Source organism: Callospermophilus lateralis, chromosome 1 (genome assembly GCF_048772815.1).
Source record: "Callospermophilus lateralis isolate mCalLat2 chromosome 1, mCalLat2.hap1, whole genome shotgun sequence".
NCBI classification, from domain to species: Eukaryota; Metazoa; Chordata; class Mammalia; order Rodentia; family Sciuridae; genus Callospermophilus; species Callospermophilus lateralis.
Window position 1 is genome coordinate 40967781 of NC_135305.1, and position 24000 is coordinate 40991780.

Below are 24000 nucleotides of genomic sequence, written 5' to 3' on the forward strand. Positions count from 1 at the left end.
GAAAGTTATTTATATATTTTTTTAAAAATGATGTTTTTGTCTGTTTCAATACTAATAAGTATTATAATCTCTAAATATTTTTTATGTACTCAGTTATATCTCTCTCTTTTTTTAATCAATTGCTAGAGTATCTTGTGGAGCAAAGAAATGCAATAGTCAATAACAGAAGTGATGAAAAGGGAATGAAGAAAATGTGTCATTAAAATTAATCACTAAAAAATGGAGTTCTACATTTTAAAAATTATAATTTGCAAACAAGGCAAATGGAGCAGTGTACATATAACATATAATTAACACTTGGAGAAAAAATCTTGAATTTCTATTTATTAAGACAATTTATATTTTTGGTAATGGTAGTTTTGTTTTGTTTTGTTTTGTTTTGTTTGGATGAACTAGTGATAGTATTGGCTTATTTATAATGTTTGAAATCCCTCAGGAGTGTACCATTGCTTTCTAACCTATGTGATTCCCATTAATCTGTGTGTGTGTCTGTGTGTGTGTGTGTGTGTGTGTGTATGTGTGTATGTTTTATGAAAATGGAGAGTCAATTAGTTGCATGTTAGTTGGTGTATCTTTATGTCTGTTTTAGATGATAGTTTCCTAAAGGGAAAGCCACAATCTGCCTAAAATTTGCAATACATCACACACATGCAAGCACTAAATACATATGATTTCAGGATGGCCATAATGTGATGGAGATAGATAGATAGATAGATAGATAGATATATATAAACTAAAAAAATACAAATGTAGATAGCTTGCTTAAGTTTACTCATATACCAAGTAAGTTATAATAGTATCAATTTATAGCATAGGCTGAAATAGAACTATAAAATTGCAATGTATTATGGCATGTCTCTTTTCATAGAACTATTCCTATAAAATTCATTTGTGATTACTGTACACAAAGTACATTTATTTGTAGATAAGAGATAATTAAGTGAAAACATTAGATTTGACAAGCTTCTATCCAATGATTAACTTTATAGAAGGGTACATATTTATATTACATAGTTATACACATATGTGTAATTTCCACATCAATCTGTATACTTTGTATCTGTTTTTCTATTTCTAATTTGTTTTAGCACCTTTTAAAATTTTAACCTATCTCTGTCCTTTCATTTCTGTTTCATTCTTTGCTATTTGAAGAGATTAAGAGATTGATGATTGTTGGAAGAAAAATTGTATCTCTAGATAAATATTTTTTTCCAAACTGCTTATTCTAAACAGTCTGTTTATCAAATAACAAATAATAATTAAGTAAACTGACAATCAGATTTTTTAAATAGCACAACACTTGGGCAACCACTACTTTTTATTATAATAAGTGGAATGAAAATATATATATATTTCTGTATATTCTAAAAAAAATCCAGGAATATTTTAAAAAGCCACTGAATTCTCTTCTGTTGCAATGTTTCTCATGTTACAAAATTAGACCTAATTCATCTATTTTTCAAGTTATTAATAAGGAAAAAAGAAGACATGGCTAATTTTCAGTATTAAATATAAAGGTTGTTTTTGTTGTTTTGTGTGAGAAAGGAATTAATCCACCCTGGATTTCTTTTTTCTTTTTTTTTTTTCTTTTTTAATCCTAACCTCGCTTTCATTATTAATTTCCTCTCTCTTTATAGCATAAAGTCTAGACTGGAAAAGTTTGAGCTGCATTAATAATGACTATTAAAATAAATTGTGAACCATGCCTATTAATCTTTTTCTATTTTCAAAGACACACTGTCCCATAAATTTGTTCAAGAGCAGTTATTTATATAAATACTTGCTTTTATTTACAGTAAAAGTGAATTGTTCTTTCTAGGAAAGAAAGTGATTGCTTTTTCAAAGGTTGCAAAGTTGGCACATTGACAAGTTGTTTGATTACCTGCTGGTTAGTAGAGAAGTGCTTCCCACAGAGCCCCTGAGTGAATTGAGCATGCACCTAGGGCTGCACTCTCCTGAGCGCTTCTGCCTTTCCCATCTTCTCCCAGTTCTCCTTTCTGGGGCTTTTCTCTATACTGTATTTTCCTTCCTTGCTTCTTTTTACCTTTATCTTTCTCTGATTGCTCCTTTTCTTTTCTCTTGTTTTCATTCTCACAAACTTTTAAAAGAAAGGAAATGGTCAAAAAGAAACTTTAAACTATGTTGCTTTTTTTTTCCTCCCAGTTTAATGAATGAGGCTTTGAGTACGCTTCAGATTTCTGGAGTGTGTGATATCAAGTTAGTTGCTTGAAATAAGAAAACATTTAAAGAAGGAACTAGAATACTGGCTTGATTCCTCATTTTAAAGGACCTCTCTAGATAGCTGTTCTTCACAGATAGATATGTATCCATAAATACTCCTAGATGAGTTACATATGCTCATTTTTTAGCACTGTATATTCTCTGTATATGTACAGTTTTGAAGTTGGTGAAACAAGTATATTCTACATATGCTTTTTACTAATTAATATATTTTATATATGCATATTATTTCCAATTGTTTAATCTTTATTATTCATTTTAATCACACCTTTAAAAAATTTCAAAAGGCTTTTCCCTTTTCCCCAATGTGGCATTGATAAGTTGTGAAATATTGAGAACAGTGCCATGAAGTTGTTTATTTTTAAGTACACTAGTCAAACCCAAACATCTTCACATATTACATAAGAGATGTGGAGTAGAGAGTGGGAGTCTGATGAATTATGATGCCTCCAGAAAGCTAGCAGCTAAATGCTGTGATACTTTAAATGCTTTTCTTAAATAGTTTTAAAATATATAAAAATGTTGGCCATTAGTGCTTGAAGAGCTTCTGAACAATGATGTATGGTTTGAAGTAAGTTAGCAGGCACTTGATCATGACCTCCCTTTCCCTTTCTTCCTCTGCAAGGTGCCCGTGTCAGTGGCCATGATGACTCCCCAGGTGATCACCCCTCAACAAATGCAGCAGATCCTTCAGCAGCAAGTCCTGTCTCCTCAGCAGCTCCAGGCCCTTCTCCAGCAGCAGCAGGCAGTCATGCTGCAGCAGGTAATGTGGGTTACCTGCTGTGGTGCTCTAGCGCCACTCAGGAGGTGTACACCCCTGTTGACAGTGCGATGGGCATATTTGACCACTTGGTCTCCACTTAAAGGCACACAACCTTGCAGCATGCTAGAACATAAATATAGCATCTTAATTGTGGAACAGAGTCAGAAAATTAGATTCCTTAAACTTTTTAAATTTATTAAAGTCTAGAATCAGAGCAGAAACAGAGATACTTTAAAAACGGAATAAATCAGTATTTAACATGTATTCACATGCCTAGATAACTTGATTTGTAAACCTCCCAAAGATGTGCAAAGATACACATCACATAATTGTTGCTTTTAAAACTCTTAACACTTTTGACACTCCAGTGAGTTCATACAAATATGAAATTTGAAGTGACCATTTTGTTGACATAAAGAAGTGCCATCCTAAATTTTCCTTTTCAAAATATGCTCATTATTTAAATAGAGTCTACTTATTAGAATTGTTAGGAGGCTAAGCCACAAGTTTATGAAATTCATCTTCTGTAAATAATAAAAATAGTGTTCCCAATATATTCCTTATTGGAGACTTGTGCATATATAAAGTTGACTTTATATTGTAAACTCACTCAGCATAGAGAAAATAGTGTGCTTTACCTAAATTCTCACAGAGTTAATTACTTTGCTGTCATCTGTGCTGATGACAACAGGCTAGTTACTAAATTTCTAAGTCTGACACTGTTCTGAACATCTGACGGATTGAATTGTTTTTCCAATAAAAATTGAACCTGACTTTATGGAGCTAGCTTGATTATTTTAAGTTCTAGAGTAGAACCTTTTTTTTAATATGCTTAGTAGGACTTCAGATGGAATAATTTAGGGCTTTAATTTGGCTCTGGCCCTTTAGAATACAGATTTTCTATACCCTCTTGTTTAGGATTTTTTTGGATTCTGGATTGGAAAGTTTCAGAGCTGCCTTGGGGAAAAAAAAATGTATGTAGAGCTGTCTCTTTGAATACAATGCATTTTTGTTGTTGTTTTTCGTGAATCTTAACGGCTACTCTGCCATGTGCCAGTCTAGAAGAGTTTAGGAGATTTATAATACATGAAACTTTTGCCTTTATTTATTAAAGTCAAAATGGTTTATTCAGCAACAACTACAAGAGTTTTACAAGAAACAGCAAGAGCAGTTACATCTTCAGCTTTTGCAGCAGCAGCAACAGCAGCAGCAGCAACAGCAGCAGCAGCAGCAGCAGCAACAACAGCAACAGCAGCAGCAGCAACAGCAGCAGCAGCAGCAACAGCAGCAGCAGCAGCAGCAGCACCCTGGCAAGCAAGCAAAAGAGGTAGGATCCGGGTATCTCATTGATAGCTAAAAGTATGAGGTTGAGAAGGGGCTTTGAGGGGCAGGGAGAGTCTTAGATCTTTCTGTAACAAGGCTCTTGCTGTCAAAGATGGAGTGTTATATATTTTTACTGAGCTTAATAATAGTGACAGTAGAACTCTTCTGCTCCCCTTTTCTTGTAACATGGGACTTGAAAGCCACAATCCAAAGCTGCTGTCGTCTAATGTTCGCTAACGAATCAGTGTCCAAAGAGCAAGCTGTGTGGTGGACAAAGTGCTGATTATCTTGTGCTCACTGAGAATCTAAGTTGGTGAGGGAACCTTATTTTTCTCAGTGGTGCAGCTCAGGAAACATGCATGCAAATTTAGCCCATTGTTGGGGGTGGAGAACCAAGAGGAAAAACTGGTTGAGCACAGATTTCAAAGTCACAGGCCCCTGATTAATGAACTGCTACTGTAGGTTTGGAGTGGCGAGTAGAAAGTTACAGTTTGATATGCTCATAAATCAAACTGACAAGCTGGCTTCTCAGGCCTAGCTTGCACTTGTCAGCAAACTGCATCAAATATAAACATAATACAAACAAAACATGTTGAAGTAGTTAAATTGATCAGCAGGTATCAGGGCTGTTGTCTTCAAGCTGCCCATTATGCAAACGTACAGGAAACAGTTGTGACCTCCTGAGGCTTTGTTTCTGTTTGGATTTGTGAATAGAATTTCAGACAGCCATCAACTACAGAATAGAAATTGCTCCCTTATTTCTCCGGAGGCTTTGGGCAATCCACATGACTTGCTCCATTATGCAGTCTGTTTTCCAGTGAGCGCATCAGAAGTTTCTCTTTTCCCCAAACTAAAAAGGAAAGGTCTTCCACAGCAGCTTGTCTTCCTCTGAAGTGTGACTGCCATCTCATAGCCTCCCGAGTCCAAAGAACTCTGGTTTGTCTTGTAATGCCTCACAAAATTGGAAGTTATACTTTTCCTTATAATAAGGGCACTTTTTTTTGCCTTGAACATAATTCTGCCTTTAATATATTCCAAAAAGAGAGGAGAGGAATAGAGAGAGAGCCAACAGGCCTGTCCTGTGAGGGCTACAACCCAGTCTACTAATAGATCACTGGAGACCATACTCGTGGACCTCTGCAGATCAAACTTATTCAGTTGGAAAAACAAAACAGAGTATTGTGGAAGCTGAGCAATTCTATAAAGTGTTGTTCTTTTCGTTTTGATAATTTATTATCATCTGTAAAAGCTGATTTTTAAAAGTCTGAACCTCTGTTAAAATATGCTATCCCTAGACCTTGTTCTATACTCTCAATGCAAGTTCCTTGGTTCTCTGCTGCTGTTTAATGTTTGAGAGAAAGGTAACTGAAATCTAGAACCTGCTCCCATTCTGTCCCTGAACTTTGACCATGGAACAGCCAGAAACTCACCAGGGCAATGAAAGGAGCATACCTTTCTCAGTGTGTGAGCAGTTGGTGCAGACCTTGTTCCCTGCTGTTTACTGGGTTGGGTTTTCTGACACCAGCAGCAGCAGCAGCAGCAGCAGCAGCAGTTGGCAGCCCAGCAGCTTGTCTTCCAGCAGCAGCTTCTCCAGATGCAACAACTGCAGCAGCAGCAGCATCTGCTCAGCCTTCAGCGTCAGGGACTCATCTCCATTCCACCTGGCCAGGCGGCGCTTCCCGTCCAGTCGCTGCCTCAAGGTACAGACAAAATGTTGTGCACACTTCATCTCTAGTCTTGCACTTTCTACCATCCCATGGCCTGTCTTATACCTTGAGGAATTTTGTTTTTATGGCCTTCAAATTTATTATTACAACATTGTTTGTTATTATGGTTGTTTGACCCATCTTCCCATATACTGCTTTCAGATGTGTAGTTAAACTGCTTTCCAGTGTTTTGTTAGATATTAAATGTGAATTTGTTGTTCTTATGGGCAGAAAATAATTTAAAAGAGCATCAGAATTCAACCACTACTGAACATAGAGAGGGATCAGTTGGGAATTGGTTTACTGGGAAGGCATTCCATTTAACATAAGTGAGTTGAAAATGAGTTTTGGTGGATAACTGATAAGAAAAAGGAAAAAAAAATTCTCATCTTTATACAGAAATCCCCACATATAAAAGGGAAACTATGTATTTCCATAGACCACATTTCCAAGTTATGCTTTGTGTAACCCCATCTTATATCGTAGGACTAAATCAATCCTGTTTTCTCTACTATTAGCTATAGCTAATAGTAGAGTAATTTTTTAAAAATTAGAGTTTTTAAAAGCGGCCTGAAATAGAAGCTATATATCTGTTTGTTTGTTTGTTTGTTTGTTTCAATATACGAAAGTTGGAATGTACTCTAATGCTGTTGTATATGCAGGAGGATGAATTCTTGGGGAAAAAGTCTAAGTGAAATAGAAAAATAATGTTGAGCAAATGACTGCGCTAAAGTTCTCAATTCAGGTAGAAGTCATATCTCATTAAACTTCATAAAAATATAGTCTCACTAGCATTTGGATTTTGTTGGAACAAACATTAATCCAAGTGTGAACTTTAATTCAAGTCAGTTGTATTTGTCACAGAGGAGTTCATGTTGTAGTATTCACCACACATTTTGCTGAATCTCTGGGACTCTGAAATAAAGCAAGAACAATTACATTTACAAAAAATTAAATTAGGCAAATAAAAGTCAGTTTTCGAAGTGCACATGGTCATAATTTGTGGCATTTTACCATTTTCCCTTTTTATTTATCAAATTACCATTCCTTGGCTTATTTTCCCAATTTCCCTCTGATTTCACATCTTCGAATTCGTCTGACTGACATGCTCTTAGGAAATCAGCAAAGATAAAGTTTAAACAGCAAAAGAGAAACAAGGTACAAAACATACTTTTCTGAGTTATTCCTAGGAGAATTGGAATAACTTGTAGGGTCATCATAGTAAGGATTGTCCATGCACAGATTATTAATATAATTTGAGAACAAATTAGGAAGGGGAGAAAAGCAAGGTGCTTATAAATTAATGGATTTCTTTGATACAAACTACAGTAAACAGAAGCCACAAGTTTATCTTGTTAAATAATTAAATATGATCTGTATTTGGGATCTGATAATGTGAGGGTCTCCACATAGGAAATCATGATTTACCATAATCATAATTTAGTAAAATCATTTGAACTTTTCAAGAAATTTTAAAATATGTGTTCATAGAAACACAGTAGAAATTATTTAAAATATATTTGTTTGGCTACATTCTTCTAAAATAAGTGAACTTATCTCATTAAAGAATGACATTTATTATGATACAATCATTCTATTAGTTTTCAACTGGAATTTTTTTCTCATTTATGAGTATTCTTTTGGTAGGATTATTTCTTCCCCATAGCCCTGACTTCTATTCTGAAAAAGATATATGAGAGATAAAGTACAAAGAACAGACCACATTTAGGAAAAGAAAGTATATCTGAAAGCAGAATTTGGTTTGGTTTGAACAGAATGTTTATACTTTAAATAAATCCATTTAAATAAATCAAGGGACAATATTTTAGTTGGTTGACTGACCAGAGTTTTTGTTGGTGCCAAGTAATCTACACAAACTCGTCATCTTTATATTTTACACGGTTTAGATGATTAAATGTGAATTGTATCACCATGAAGACCTGTCTGTCAAATAGGCAGAGCACGTCAGACACACCAGCTACACCAAAGAAATATATAGTTCCACATCCACATCTGTGGGTTCTGCATTAATGGATTACTGTCCATGGACTCAACAAACTGTGAATCAAAAATATTTGAAAGAAAATGTTATCTATACTGAACATATACAGACTTCTTTCCTTTGTCATTATTCCCTATACAATATAATACAACAGCTACTTACACAGCCTTGGCATTGTATTATGAATTGTAAGCAATCTATAGATAATTTGAAGTATATGTGAAGATACAGTAAGTAGGATATAAGTGGATCCTCCACCATTTTAAGTAATGGATTCCAGCATTGTAGATTTTAGTATCCTTGGGTGTCCTAAAATCAATCCCCCACAGATAGAGAGGGACCAGTACAATGTTATCAGACTGTGTTGGAATCTCACAAGCAGAGTGGAAAAAGTAAAGAAACAATAATTGGATAATGTGAACCTTCAATCATTTCTTAGTTACTGGTAATTTCAGGTAGCAGTATCATGAACACTTTTATCTGAGTCATTTGTATCTTACTGTTTGTTTCAGGTAAAATTACCTAGAACACTTTTATTATTAGTTTCTTAGTTCACTTTGCCCTAGATTTTTCAGTGGTTGATTCATTAGCCACGAGTAAAAGTTATATAAAATCAAAGGGGAATTACATGTAGTGATGGATGATGTTCTTTCTCTTAAAAATATATTTTGTTTATCCCCATGATTTATCTCAATTTCTTAAGGTTACTTTAAAAGTATAACTTATTAAACTATACAAAAATTATATGTAAATATCAGGAATAAAGTTACATAATTTTGATAGAGTAGCAAATTTATTGACACTTTTCTCTAAAGTTATATAGTGTAAATATTTTAACACAAATCACTTGAAATATTAAGCATTTAAAGTTATCATGAGTATTCTTAGAATATTGACTTTTAATGTATAATATGTAATTAAATAACCATCTCTATATTTTGTATATAGAGTGACAGTAGGTACAAGGAATCAAATCAAAACAGGTAGATTTACAAAGCAACCTTGAATAATATGGTGATATAAAGCTACTAAATACATGAATAGCATAGTTTATATATTAATTGGTAATTTAATTTAGTGAAATATTTTAATGACCTGGTGCCATGTACTGCTGGTTAGGAAATGGGAAATTGGGCAGGAACTTTAGACTTTAAGTATGTTTCTAACATCAGGAAAAGGTTTGTGTATCCTAATGCACAATATATTCACACATTGACTATGACCCAGTATTTCCCCTTTATCCAAAGTTTTGCTTTTCTCCATTTCAGTTATCTACAGTTAACTACACTCCACAAATACAAATGGACAATTCCATAAATAAACAATTCATGAGATTTTAATTGCTCCCTATTCTAAGTAGATGATGACATCTCACATCATCATGTTCTGCTCCATCTAGAATGTAAATCATAGCTTTGTGCAGCATATCCATAGTCTACAAGGTACCCCCCCCCCCACCATTAGCCACTTAACCCTCTCAGTTATCAGACTGACTGGCACATTATTGCAGTGCTTATGTTCAATTAATGCTTACTTAATAATTTCTACAAAGAGCAAGAATAGTGATGCTACCAATGCAGATATGCCACAGAGAACTGTAGTGTAGTGTTTCCTTTAAGTGAAAAGGGGAAACTTCTCAACTTAATGAAGGAAGGAAAAAAATCCTCTGTTGGTTCCTAAGACTTACAGTAAGAACAAATCTCCTATATATGAAATTGTGAAGAAGAAAAAAAGATATCATGCTAGTTTTCTGTTGCACCTCAAACAATGAAAGTTATGACCACAGTGCATGGTAAGTGCTTAGTTAAGATTGAAAAGGCATTTAATTATAGCATTCAATGTTATCCATTATGTCAGGCATCCACTGGAGGTCTTGGCACAGATACTCTGATAAAAGGATTATTTGGCCTGGTGCAGAGGTGCATGTTTGTAATCCCAGCAGCTTGGGAGGCTGAGGCAGGAGGACTGTGAGTATAAAGCCAACCTCAGAAACTTAGCAAGGTCCTAAGCAACTCAGTGAGACCCTGTCTCTAAATAAAATATATAAAAGTTCTGGGCATGTGGCTCAGTGGTTAAGTGCCCATGGGTTCAATCCCCAATATCAAAGAAAAGCGGGGGGAGGGGGGGCAACCATTGTATCTTATTTCACTCCAACTTTTTACAGATTTTAAGTTTTTAAAAGTTATTCAAAGAATTAATCTTCATTGTATATCTGAAAGACCAAACAGGCATTGGTAGATTCTAGTCAGAGCTATATTACATTAATATCTTATACAACTAGATGAGCTTGGAATCAGAGGTTGTTGGATAATAAAGAAAATGAACTCTTTTGAAATAAAACAGAATAATGTGGGCTGGGGTTGTAGTTCAGTGGTAGAGCACTTGCCTAGCATGTGTTTGGCACTGAATTCAATTCTCAGCACCACATAAAAAAATAAAGATATTGTGTCCATCTACAGCTAAAAATATTTTAAAAACTAACTAAATAAAACAGAATAATGTCCTTTAAGCTCATTTAGGAATATGCTGAAAATAGTCTTTGGCCTCATTATTCAACCATAATCAGCATTTTAACTTTGACAGTTCTTTGCTATGTAAGCCTAATAGCCAACTGCCCACGTCACCACTTCTGGCATCCTGAATCTTCTATTTAGTCGGAGATGATGTGCTTACATAGATCACTGTTACACATGATCATGGTAATAATAGCATCAGCAGTATGAACGATGTATGTCATGCAGAATTTTTGTTACCATCATAGTATTCCTGTTCAAATACCAGGAAGTTTTTGATTATAACTTGAAGGAAAAATCTCTTTTGGGGCCTTATATACTAAAACTCCATCAGTGAATTGAATTTAAATACACTTTTATCACTGCAGAATGAAACTCTGCAAGGTTGCCTGTGAATGCTACTAATTTTTATGTATAGAAACTAACTTGTAAATAATTAAATGCATAGAGAAATACTGAGTTAATTTTTGAGAAAATAAGAAAGATAAAGATAAAATTTTATCAATTCCAATTGTTGTAAAACTGTATTGTAGTGAACTGGAATATATAACATTAATATGGATTTGATTCCATTTAGTTTATAAGTATTTTTTACAAAGTTTTTATGTGACAATTCTTCATATATTAGGAGGAAGATTCCAAAATGGAATGTCACCTTAGTCACATTATGATATCATGATGAGGAATATTTTCATAATAAAATTTTAAATATTAAAAATGGAACCTATAGAATATTTTGTGCTAAGATCACTTTAAAATATATCAGTGGTATTTGTTTCCCCAAAGTTCCTTTGGTGGAGATAATTGTCTTGGGTTTGACTTCCAATCAAATATGTAATTTTACCACCTGTAATCTGGCATTTGGACAAAATGTTTAATTGATGCACCTCTCATTAAACCTACATGTCAGAGACAGGCATTGTCTCAGAAATTGTTTATATAAATAACAAATATATTAGGTTTGCCAGGTTATAAATAAGCACACAGATTTCTGACGGATCCTCCAGAAACTGGTCTCTCTTCTGGAAGGGAGAGCTAGAGACTTAGATGTCAGGGCTGGCAGGTAAATTTGCTTCTATAATATATACTCTTCTCTGTGACTTAGCTGTTTTGTCCATATGCATATAGTAGTTTTTCACAATGTGAAATTTAAGATGAAAAATGGAAAGTACATGGTAATATCACAATTCATATTAAAATAGTGAGTATCAACTCAGCTTAAAAATATATTTTTATATATTACATACTTTCACTAAAGTTTATTTTTATTACTTTCAGTTATAAGTAACCCTAAAAAATAAGTAGAATACCATTAAATAAGTAATTAGAAATTGACAGTAGACTGACTTTGCATCGTGATGAATAAACATTATTTAACATTAAAAAATTAATTGCTATACATAGAAAAGAAACAAACATTGAAACAATCTTTTATTTTTTACTGTGAAAAGTATACTTAAAAAAGTAAAACCATTGAGACTTTTCTACGATATATAATCTAGATACAAGTTGTCAAATGCTAATGAATTCCTAGCACAAGGCTTGCCATCTTATAGCTACTTCACAAACTCTGAATGGGGATTAAAGAATTATTATTACATAGTTTTATCTTTGATATTAGCTGTTACTTTATTAAGGATTCATTCTTTTATTTCCTCAACTCCTGTGAAAGCAAGTTAATGTTTATTTGTAATACTGGCAGGGAATAAGAAGTAGCCCAAGCCATCATCCCAAAACAGAATATAGTTTCTCAGTTTTTTGTGGTCATGAAATTTTGAAATTGCATAATTATTAAACATTTTGCACTATTATTGTATGTATCCTTAGAATAAGTTATTAAGAGAAATTGAATAATCTTCATTCAAGATATAAGTTGTCTATTATGCTACAATGTTTGAATCTGTTGATTCTCAGAATGTGTTTGCCAGTAAGCTGGTATTCTGGCCAAACTGAAAAACTTCCAAGTGACATTCATTGAGCAATCACTTGCAGCAGGCACTCTTCAGGGCACTGGGGACAGCACAGTGAAGAAAACAAACATCCCTGCTATCATAGAGAAAGCATATATTTTAGTGTAGAAAACAGTTAATAAATAAGTACAATATATAGTGCGGAGTACTAAGGAGAAAAACAAAGGGAAAGATAGGAAAAATAAAGCAACTGTAGGAAAGGGAAGAAATTGAGCTTTTAGACAGAGTGTACAGGAAGGAAGTCCTGAGAAGGGGTTATGTGAATAATGACCTGAAAAGGTAAGCAAGTTCTAGAGCAAGTGTCACACAGCTCTAACATGGGGATAATAGAATTCCCCAAACCATTAGCATTAATAATAATAATTTTTAAAATGATAATGGTTTGGGATAGTATATATTAGTTATCATCAGAGCACTTAACACAGAGACTGACATATAGAAAGCAGCATGTAAGTACAGTATCTGTTTAATAAAACAGAGTTGATTAAAAAGAAGAGTTGGCAGGGGTGGGGCTGTATAAATAGGAGCTTAGTTTTGAACATATAAGGTTTAAGAAACCTGGGATTATCATGGGAGTGTCAAATAGAATTTTGTATTTTGAAGGTGAGGATTGAGCTACAGATGAACTTGGGATTCCTAAGTCTATACCTAGCATTGAAAACTGGTGTAAATTTGTGCAATTATAAAATATTTGTTGGTTTTTTTTCCCCTCAAGTATATTTGGAAAATACTCAGATTAAAAAAAAAAAAAAAAAAGAGGATCAAGTTTTCTTTGTTACTAGATACAGATTTGCAGTCTTCAGGAGACCAATGTTACATAGAACACTATTTAACCAAACTTTATAATGCCAAAAACTAGAAAATAAATATTAAAAAATTCAAAAAAAAAAAAAATACTGCCTGAAAAATAAACTACTTTAACTCTTGAAAACTATCAAGGCTTTGAAACTCATAAAACTTTTGAAGTTCACAACACTGATTATACAACTGTTTAATATTGATAAATAATTTTGTATTCATAAAAAAATATCTAAGCAATTGTCTAAAGATCAAGGTAATTGTTTTACTTTAAAAAACGAATTTCAGTGCCAGATCATGAGTGTATTGGAATCACCAGTGGAGCTTCAAATCTACTGATGCCTGTATCCTACCTCCAGAATGATGGTTTAATTGGTCTGTGCTGGGGTCAGGGGCATTGGCAGGTTGTGTGTGTGTGTGTGTGTGTGTGTGTGTGTGTGTTTCTTGTTTGTCTGTGTAAGTTGTAGATGGGCACAGTACTTTTATTTTATTTATTTATGTGGTACTGAGGATGGAACCCAGTGCTTCATGCATGCAAGACAAGCACTCTACCACTAAGCCACAACCCCAGGCCGTTGGCAGTTTTAAAGAATCCTGGGTAGTTATGAAATGCAGACATTTTGGGTAACCACTGCTACTAAAATAAATCATTTTTACTTCTTTTATTCTTTGTCCCTTGTCTATAATATTTGAAAACACCTTCTCTACTTTTTAATTAAGAAACACTGTTTAGATAATGAGCAGGTTATTTATTCATTATGTCTGTATTGAGGGCCTACTAAGTAGCTAGCACTTGTTGCCATATCGGGTCATGGTAACAGCACTGACATTCAGTACAAATGAACAGAACCATGGAACTCTTCTTTGACAAGGTAAATGATACTTACATGAATCAAGTTATTAATAATGCCCATAAGTTAAATAATTAAAAATACCATTAATTTATAATATAAATATAACATAAAGCATAGCATTTAACTGAAATATAAAATGTTGGTGGCCACACAATCTATGTTAGAAATAACTAGTTACCATTCAAAATTCTTTGGGTATTAGTCTTCTAGGTAGGAATACTCCTATATAGGATGCCCTTTAATAGTCTCAAAATTCCTATATGGGAATCAACATGCTTTTGAGAATTGTAGGATTCTGTTAAAATCAGTGAAATCAACAAGTATTTTGGGACATAAACCAGGGACTGTTCTAGACACAGTGGATATGCCAGTAAAATAAGATGTATTTCTTTTTATAAAGCTTAAATTTTAGTAGAGACTGGTGATAACAAGAAATAGATAAATAAACAGAAGGACTGATCAGTAGCTCCATGGTTTTAAGAAAGCAATAAATGTTCTTAAAGCAAAACAAAGTATGATAAGGAGTGAAAGGATGCTTGAAGAATGAAGTGGGGAAGGGCAGTATCAACACACTGGTCAGAAGCTTGTGAGAGAAGGTGACCTTCCCAACCACTGTGAAATAGAGGCCTGATCCTGGGACCTGGGTCCTGCAATAGAAGTTTTATCAAAATGCCTGTGTTGTTAAATGTCCTAGTGGTAAACAGGAGTATGGATATCTTCATTTGATTTCCGGTCAGATTGGGTTCCTTTCTGTGTCCGAAGGCGTATGGTTTATAAGGATTCTTTTTACTCTAGGATTAAATGCCTAGCTTCTTTTAAAAATGATATTAACAAAGAAATTACGATAATTAACACCCAACACATTCTATTGTTTTTATATAAATTCCTGTGGAATCATAAAAAAAAAAAAAAAAAAAAAAAAAAGCAGTCTGCAGGCTTTCAGAAAAAACAACCTGGCTCCATGATCACATTCCAGCCATCTCTGCCCAAAATATTTAAAACATGGTTACAAAGTCTCTAACAAACATTACATTACCTGTTTTTTGCCCTTTTGGTCCCCCTAGTAGCTCACCTCCTCCTCTTGTATCTTCACCTGGTCTCCTTCCTAAGTAAAAGACTCAAGGCCATAAAGTTACAAATGATAGTCACTCAGGGGTATGAACAACTAAGTCTCCCAACAGATGATAAACAGACTTATTAACACCTCTAAGAGACCTCTAAAAAACACCCAAATTCATCTTGAAAAACTTATAGAAAATAGACCTTTGCCCTTCAGTACCTTTCCAGAATGAAAAGTGAAAATAAGAAATCTTTTACTGACTAGGTGACATAGCTGAACTTCTACCCAGCCCTGGTCTTGTTTAGACAAGATGCCTGAAGGCCTGAAGGCCAGAAGTCTGTCTTCTGAGGCTAGCCAAAACTCAGTGAATCTAAGATGGCTGCCAGAGTGACCATCTGACAACATCACTTCCTTATAGTCCCATCTGCATGCCAGATGACACATCCCCTGGCACTGTGACAGTTGACATTTGTCATGATGATGACAAAAGAACCATAAAAGGAACAAAAAGAGGTGGTGCCCAAATTCCCAGAAAATCTCCACCCATTACCAAAAAGACATGAATATTCCTTCACATTAATTAGCCTGTCTCCATCTTCATTTCTTTTACCTTTTATCTATAACCTCCACATCCCAAAAGGGTAGGAAGTTCTTTTGCAAGTTTATCTCCCTCTTCTTTTCTTACCCAAGAATAAAAGTCTCCTTCACTGCTCAAAAAATTAAAATTAAAATTATAAAAAACAAGAGGTGATCTTGTGGCCTTCAGACCTTCTTCAAGTTATCTAAGTTAAAGGAAGGGAGAAAGCCATGGGAATATCTGCAACAAGAGTAGCCTAGGCTGGAGGGATGGCTAGGGCAAGGATTAGAAAGGGAGCAAATGTTTGATGCCTTAGAGAAGCAGAAGGCTGATATAATAATTAAGTTAAATATGAAGAGCGTGATAGAAGGGCTCAGAGTGACAAGAGCCAAGTAATAAGTGCCCACCTCATAGGCGACAGTGAGTGTTTTGTTTTTGTTTTCTCTTGTTCTCTTGTTTGGGCTATTTTCTGATTGTTATAAAAGCCTTTGGTGGCTTTGCCTGAAAACAGATAGAATCTGATTCACATTGAAAAAGATGATTTTTGCCTGGTATATGAAGAGCGAATTCATACGTTGAAAGTAAAAGTGGGAAGTGAGTTGGAAAGTTATACAAGCGGTCCAGGCAAGAGTTGAAGGTGGAGCAGAGAAGCAGCAGGTAGGAAGCCAAGAGTTTGCTGATGCCATCAAGACAACGGATTTGCTGATGGAATTCTGCTGTTAGAACATCTATCATATACAGACAAGTAATCAGAAAGTTGTAGTTAGGAAGTTTCAGAATGCTATGTTAAAGCCAGAATTAAAGCAATAATTAATATTTTATATAAAATCATTTCTATGTAACAGAAAAAATATCTTTGTAAAGCCACCCACTTTTTTAATAGAAAAAAATCAAATTATACCAAAATAACTTTAGAAACTGTATTATCCTGTCTTTTCTTTCATCTCAGGCTATGTCTTAACATCTTAAGGAAATAGAATCACAAAAACATTAGCTTCGGTAAAACTACCTGTATGCAGATGTGCTAGGCATGCAATTTAAGGTCACGACCATGATGAATAATTTGGCCAGAAGTTACGTTTGGAAAAGTGAGAATTCTTTGGGTTACTATTGACTGTTTACCATCATGTCTAGATTGGTGATTTTTTTTTTTCCATATGCAGGGGTGAAATGCTTGGTCCACTCTCCTCACCAGCACCCTCTATTACCTTGCCCTTGTTCCCCTGCCCTTTTCAATGTATCCTATCCACACATCTCTTGTCTGATCACCATCCCAATGGTTTGTTGTGGGTGGGGTTGGGAGTGGGGATACTTCCTTCTTTATATTGGATATAAGTGTACATAGTAATAAAGGCATAGGTTTTACAGCTGAGGGGTAATGGGTTAGAATTCTTCTCTCACTATGATTTGACTGAGTTTGGGGCGATATTTTTAATATTTCTGAGACTTCTTGTGCTCATCTAAAAAATATGATTCATAACCTCCAGTGAGATCAACTGAGATTATGAAAGTAGAGAGCAAGTGTAAAGCTTCAGAATATAGTAAATGCTTAATAAATGATAGTCCTTATAATTACAGCTTCATTTCCTCTTGTACATCTTTAGGCAGTTATTTTAATATTTTTAATATAATATTTAAGATCAAAGGTATTACAGTCATATCTTTACTATGGATTAGCTTTGTAACCTTGGACATATTCTGAATCTTGTTCTCTTTTTCCGTTCCCTGAGCCATAAATTGATTAAAATAAAAATACTAGTTCCATTAGCTTGTAGTAAAGATTGAAGAGCATAAAGCATATAAAAAAAAAAAAACATATGAAGTCACAGTACTTAGCACTTATAAGTCCTTTTTTGTAAGCCAAATATTATAAGTAATATTTTCTCAACTTATTTCAAAATTATAGTTAAAATCAAAGGATTATGCTTAGCTTTTCTATTTTCATTGTTTCACAATCTGGTAAATATACATAATCTGAACTAGGTAATTGTGTAGAGTAGTTGATTTTTTTTATCCATCAATCATAAATGAAGGAGAGTTTTAGATATTGTCTACTTGATTGATCTATGTGGGTAAGCACATTGGTTTATTCAACTCCCAAAATGAAATCCAGTTACATGGTTTGCCTTTCTGGGAAACAGAAAATAACCAGATAATTGTCAACTCTTTCTTTTTGGGTTGTTTACAGTTTTGTCCTGATATATTATCTTTCTCTCTTATGCTTTCTTTTCATTTCTTTTCAAATGCACTGCTTCTAAAATCTATTTCTCCATCAGTTTTCCCCTAGTAAGCAGTTAAGTATAAGCAACTCATAAGGAATGAATTATTTAATTTTCAAATAAAACTTGCAGGGGTTTGTTTTATTTTGATTTTTTTCTTGTTAACCTTTGATATTATCCCCATTACTATTATTCTCTGTACTGTCTTCAAGTTGGTAATCTTTAGCAAATAAATCATAAGTCAAGACAAACACTATGGGCCTGATGGTGTAAAAGTGATCTTTTTTTTTGTATAGCAATGCTGGTAACATCACATTTGTTGTTGGCATTAATCTATGAATAAGCCCAAGCCCATCCTGTAAACTTTACCTTGTTATGTTAGTGGGGCTTTCTTTCATTTTATAGCTGGCTTAAGTCCTGCTGAGATTCAGCAGTTATGGAAAGAAGTGACTGGAGTCCACAGTATGGAAGACAATGGCATTAAGCACGGAGGGCTAGACCTCACTACCAACAGTTCCTCCTCGACTACCTCCTCCACCACTTCCAAAGCATCACCACCAGTCACGCATCATTCCATCATGAATGGACAGTCTTCAGTTCTAAATGCAAGGAGAGACAGGTAAATATCATTTGTTGCCTTCCATATTTACCTATCTCCAGATTTTATTTCCACCACTGATGAAGCTCAAAATAATGATTTATTCTTAATAGAGACAAAGTATATATAGAACAAGTTAAAAAGAAATCATTAAATCTGTTTATTTTATGTATATTTTTTATTATTAAAAAGTGCTGTTCAAAAGGCAGCATTCTGATAGATGTAGTTAGGGAGTTTACTTAAGGAAATTTAATTTTTTGTAAGTGCAGGTGGCATGAATTCTGCCAATATAACTTGGTGACTAAGAAATTGTGATTAACCTGATTGCTAAAGAACATTTTACCATTTTTGAAACTAAAATCTAGTTCTTTAATTCCAAATAATTAAAGCTGCATATATACTCATCCCCCTTAATACAGGTTTTAAACATTACTTAGAAATTAGAGAATATATTTACACAAATATATAAGCACAAGCCTAATAAACCATAAGGCAGAAAATGTAGTTTGCCGTTTTTTATACTTGTGGTGTACTGGAATTTGTTAATACATAAAAATGGATATTTGGTAATTTTCTGAATAAATTCAACCAGACATCATAAAGAAAAGTTATCTGACTTCAATTAACAATGTTAAATAAGTGTATGTTAAATAATTTTTTGACTTAGTGTTTTATTTTAGGTGTGTAAAATCTGTTTTTGTAAAGGGAGCATACAATTTGTTTGATCCATCTATTTATTCAGGCATATCACTAACTAATCATGTCCTTTCAGGTGATTTACATAAGTACATAAGTTAAAATATTGCTCAAAATGAAAAGTCTCCTTTTAAGTGAAGGAAATTCAATATAGGATTTCATTAGGGAGTGAGTTAAGCTCATATATAGTTGCAAGCGTCATGTAAGTATGGTAGATTGATGTTATTCTGTTACGTAATATGAATGTATCGTTCTTGCTGCAACAAATTCTGTTATAAAACTTTTTTCAAAGGAATGTATATTTAATTACAGCATAATTTAAAAATAGAATCTATAATTTGGTGTGAAGTTGCTGGCCTTAATTTAAGTATCATGAAAAATTTTTCGTGTTAGCTTTTATCATTATAAAATGGTATGCCTCTGAATGCTTTCATGCTGTTGTTTTAATTGAGATTAATTTGATGATTACATACTTCAGAAGTTGGTTCATTTCTCTAGGATCTCTTCATCAGATATAATACTCACTTATCGAAAGGCTGCAATAATTATATAAGGATATAGCTAATAAATACTGTTCCATAGTACAAGTTTTTCAAAACAAGTGTAGGAAAATATATGGTTCACACATAAATATTAAGCAACTTAAATTATCCTAAAGGTTTCTATCTTTTGAAAAGGAGCATTTCAAAAATCTTATGACTCTCTGATTGCTTTCTTGAAAATAAATTTTTCCATTTGAACATATAAGAATATTTTTTTGTGTGTTTAGAGGTAAAATGTTATACTAAGGTCATATGGCAGGATTAGCATATGATATTATACAGTCCTCTTAGTTTTTCATCCTTTATTAACAGTCATCTTTGGCTCTATTTCTCCTCTAATTGGAACATCATCTAGCCTTGGCAGTTGAACTATTCAATAGAACGATTAAATTTTTCTGACTGCTCTGAGCTGAATTGACCTGTTTTGACCTGTTTGTCACTGATCGTAACCTGACAGGCGCTAGCAGCCTGCAACGATTATGGCTTTTTGAGATGAATCTGACGTCCTATTCTTTTGCTACAGCTCATCACATGAGGAGACTGGGGCCTCTCACACTCTCTACGGCCATGGAGTTTGCAAATGGCCAGGCTGTGAAAGCATTTGTGAAGATTTTGGACAATTTTTAAAGTAGGTTTTTAACTCTTGTGGTGGGGAGGGCAGTGTGGATTATATGGGAGTTCCAGATATGTTGTTATAAATGAACAAAAGAAGAGGAATGAAAAGATCTATCCTAAGACATGACAAGTTTTCTGTGTGTGTGTTCCAACAAGTGGACTGGCAAAGTCAGTCTAAGGGGGGGGGCACCTCATCTTCATCTTTTATGAAAATATCTTATAGGCCATTCAGTAAGATTTGTGAATGAATGGAAAATATTAGCCTAGTATTAAAGTAGGAGACCTGGATGTAGATAGGATTCTCTTACATTTTCCATTTCTAATGAAAATTCAGGTTAATATGTGCCTAGTCATAAAATCCTTCTGTGATTAAATAAATAGCATATTTTGCAGGTTTATTTGTTTAGCCACCGATTTTATATTCCCTACTTTGAAGAATGATATTTAAGAACGAGAATTTAAAAAATGAAAGTTAATGGTGTCTAAAATCTAAAGAAATTACTACATTTCATTTGCGTCGTTACTTTTTGCCCTCAGAAACATAAAGAAACATGTGTGGCTATGTATTTGTATTATAGTTTACATGGCCTTTCTAGCTTAAAATCAAAATTTTGTGTATGCTTAACTTCTTAATACAATCGCATTTTGTTTTTTTAAAAAATCCTTAAGGGGTCTTCTTCAAATGAGAATATTCGTCTTTTATGAAGCATTTTCAATGCATGATTCTCCTATATGAGAGATCTAAATGGAGAGCTACAGATATGTTTATGGAGATGAGTAACTTCACAGGCTGAGACCCTTATGTTGTCATGGTGCAGCTAACAGGGTGAATGAACTGTTTCATGCTTCATCAACAATTAAGTTAATTAGCTCATTTGAAATTGCACTGCTTTGTTGCCAGGATGTTGGCAGAAACATCAAAAAGATGTGTTTACAAATGGTAGACGGACTACAGAGTATAGAGAAAAGCACCTTAACAACAAGGCACAAGTACTTGGCATCATAATAACTTTATACTGAATTACAGTCAGACTTCCACAAAGATTTTTTAACCTTTCATCGTTTCTGACCAATTAAGAGAAAATTTGCTTCATATACCACAATGGCTCTTTGTAAATGGCCGTAAATGAAAATTTGCACTTCTTATATACCAAGACAGTGGTGAGCTGCCATTTTGTTGTGCATGAAGCTCATTGTACTATTCCAAGCAAAGAGAATGTTTACAAATGTTAGGAGATTTTGATTAAGTTTTTTCCTCCTTAAAAAAAAAAAAAATTGTCAAAGATGGAATGTAAATTATTTAAAAAACTAATTTCACATTTCTTCTTTTTAATATTTCAGTCCTTGTCAATGTATTATTGATTCTCATTGAGATTATTTAAGGACTATTGCTATTATTTCTTAAGAATGCCAACTTAAGCCATATAATGACCTACTTGGGAAAGGGGTTCCAAATAGTTCTTTCTGAAAAATTTTAAATATACATCTTGAGGGAAAAAAAATGTATATCTTTCCTGCACTATGATTTCCTTTGTGACACATGGAGAGGAACAATTTTATTGATCTCAAATATTTATCATTTTTTTTACTAACAAGCAGACGGATATGAACTCTCATTGTATCTTCTATGTTTCTTTTTCATATTCATGCCAGGATTTTTAATTTTTTTAAGAAAAACTAAAGAAATTACAATTAAAAAAGCATTTCCTTTCAATTAAATATCAACTTTGGTTTCAAAGACTGACCATTTTTCCAACCCATTAACTTTACAGGGATGACAGGACTAAAGACAGTAGATTTTAAGGTCTTTCTTTTAGTCCATTTTGTTATGATATGCCTTAGATTTTCTAATTCAAAGATCTGTGATAAATTCTGTTATCAGAACTAATGTCAGGCTACTGTACTGAAATAAAATATTAATTAGACATATTTTTTCCACACTGGTACTGTCTTTTCCTTAAAGATGTGAAAAAAAATCAGGAGAAATAAAACAATGCATTTTATAATTGAATGAACTTCTCTTCTTTAGTAACTGTGTGTGATGTGAAATGGAGTTGTCCTCACCTGCTTACATTTCCTCAGAAGACTTTGCTTTTCTTTTGTCATAAAGGAGAGAGTTGAGTTTGGGGGGTGGTGGTAGGTGGCAGGCAAGTCAAAAACCTGGAAAAGTCTTTAGGACCCAGTTTCCCTGTTCATCATTCTTACAAACTTTTAGATCCAGAGTCTACTATAAAGGTTTTTAAGACATGTTATGTAATGGATTGGTTTTAAAATGCACTAAAAATAAAATTGACAGCTTCAGCTTTAATTTGATATTAGACAACTTATCCATTGTTTTTTTTTTTGGGGGGGGGGGAGGAAACAATCCATTATCTCTGCTTAGCCTACATATGTTAAATAACAAAGGACATCAGAAAATATAGTAATATTCTCAAATTCCCTTTCTCACTTTACACCTCCAAACTGTAGCATCTATTTTTACCTAGCACCAAAGATAGACAGATAGTTGCTTATGTCAGATATAAGGAGTTTTATACATAAGCATGTATAAAATAGTCATACATGTACATATAGTCATTCTTATTATTAGGTAATATATACTTAGGATGCACCTGCATGTATTCTCATAAAACTTTTGAGGTATTCTTTTCTATTAAATAAAAAATTAAGATTGAGATAGAAGTGATTATTTATAGTAATAAAACAAAAACAGAAAATAAAAGATGAAGAAATAAGCCCAAGCTAAAAACATTTAGGAAAAATTTTGAACTTTACTATAAAGTAGGTGTTGATAGAAGCTAACCAGTTTTCTTACCAGTAATTGAGGATCTCACTAGATCACTAAAAGCACTTAATACTACTTCTTCATTACTGTCTTATAAATGTCAAAGTGTAATAATGTCTGACAAAATTTTAGTGTAGTTTGCCTGCAAAATTAATTATCATTCCATTGGACCTAAGTCAGCTTGAATGTAGATGGATTGACTTTCAGAGCTTGAGCCAAAAGGTTTACAATATAGCATTCCAGTTAGCAGACAAGTGTTCTTGAAGCTGCATGTGCAGACGCCAGCAAACAAAACATGATCTGAGATACAAAGATGGAAAATACTCTTTTAAGAAAAGCAGAAGGGGTAGTGTCCATAAAAACATCCATATAAATATCAGTATGGTAAAGATGTCAATTAGTTGATGAACATGAATGAATTTTGTTCCAAGTTAAATGTTTAAAGCATGATACTATATAAAGACCGGTAGAAAAGGCAGAGAAAACAGAATAGTTTATTTAACAGAAATTTGTTTTCACTTTTCTTACATCTGACTACTCTAAAAAATTATGCACTTACTTAGTGTGTATTGTCTATTTCTTTGTCTTTGACTAGGCAGCATGGCTACAAAATTATGACCTCAAGAAGGCATTCTTTGAACTTGTCAGAATGTTGTTTCTTTTGGTGACAGTGCCCCCATCTCTCAAAACTAAGGCATCTCACATAATCAGCTAAATGAATAGTGACAGCTAACATTT

General features: G+C 33.6%; 1 protein-coding gene across 1 annotated transcript in view; it reads left to right on the plus strand.

Moving 5' to 3' along the window:
• Foxp2 (forkhead box P2) overlaps window positions 1-24000 on the plus strand; it is a 374093-nt gene that overhangs the window by 308371 nt on the left and 41722 nt on the right. The window contains exons 5-10 of the mRNA XM_076861639.2: window positions 2867-3004; window positions 4137-4331; window positions 4942-4944; window positions 5853-6027; window positions 18432-18645; window positions 20386-20490. Of these exons, the coding sequence (XP_076717754.2) occupies window positions 2867-3004; window positions 4137-4331; window positions 4942-4944; window positions 5853-6027; window positions 18432-18645; window positions 20386-20490 (830 nt within the window). The remainder of the gene's footprint in view (window positions 1-2866; window positions 3005-4136; window positions 4332-4941; window positions 4945-5852; window positions 6028-18431; window positions 18646-20385; window positions 20491-24000) is intronic.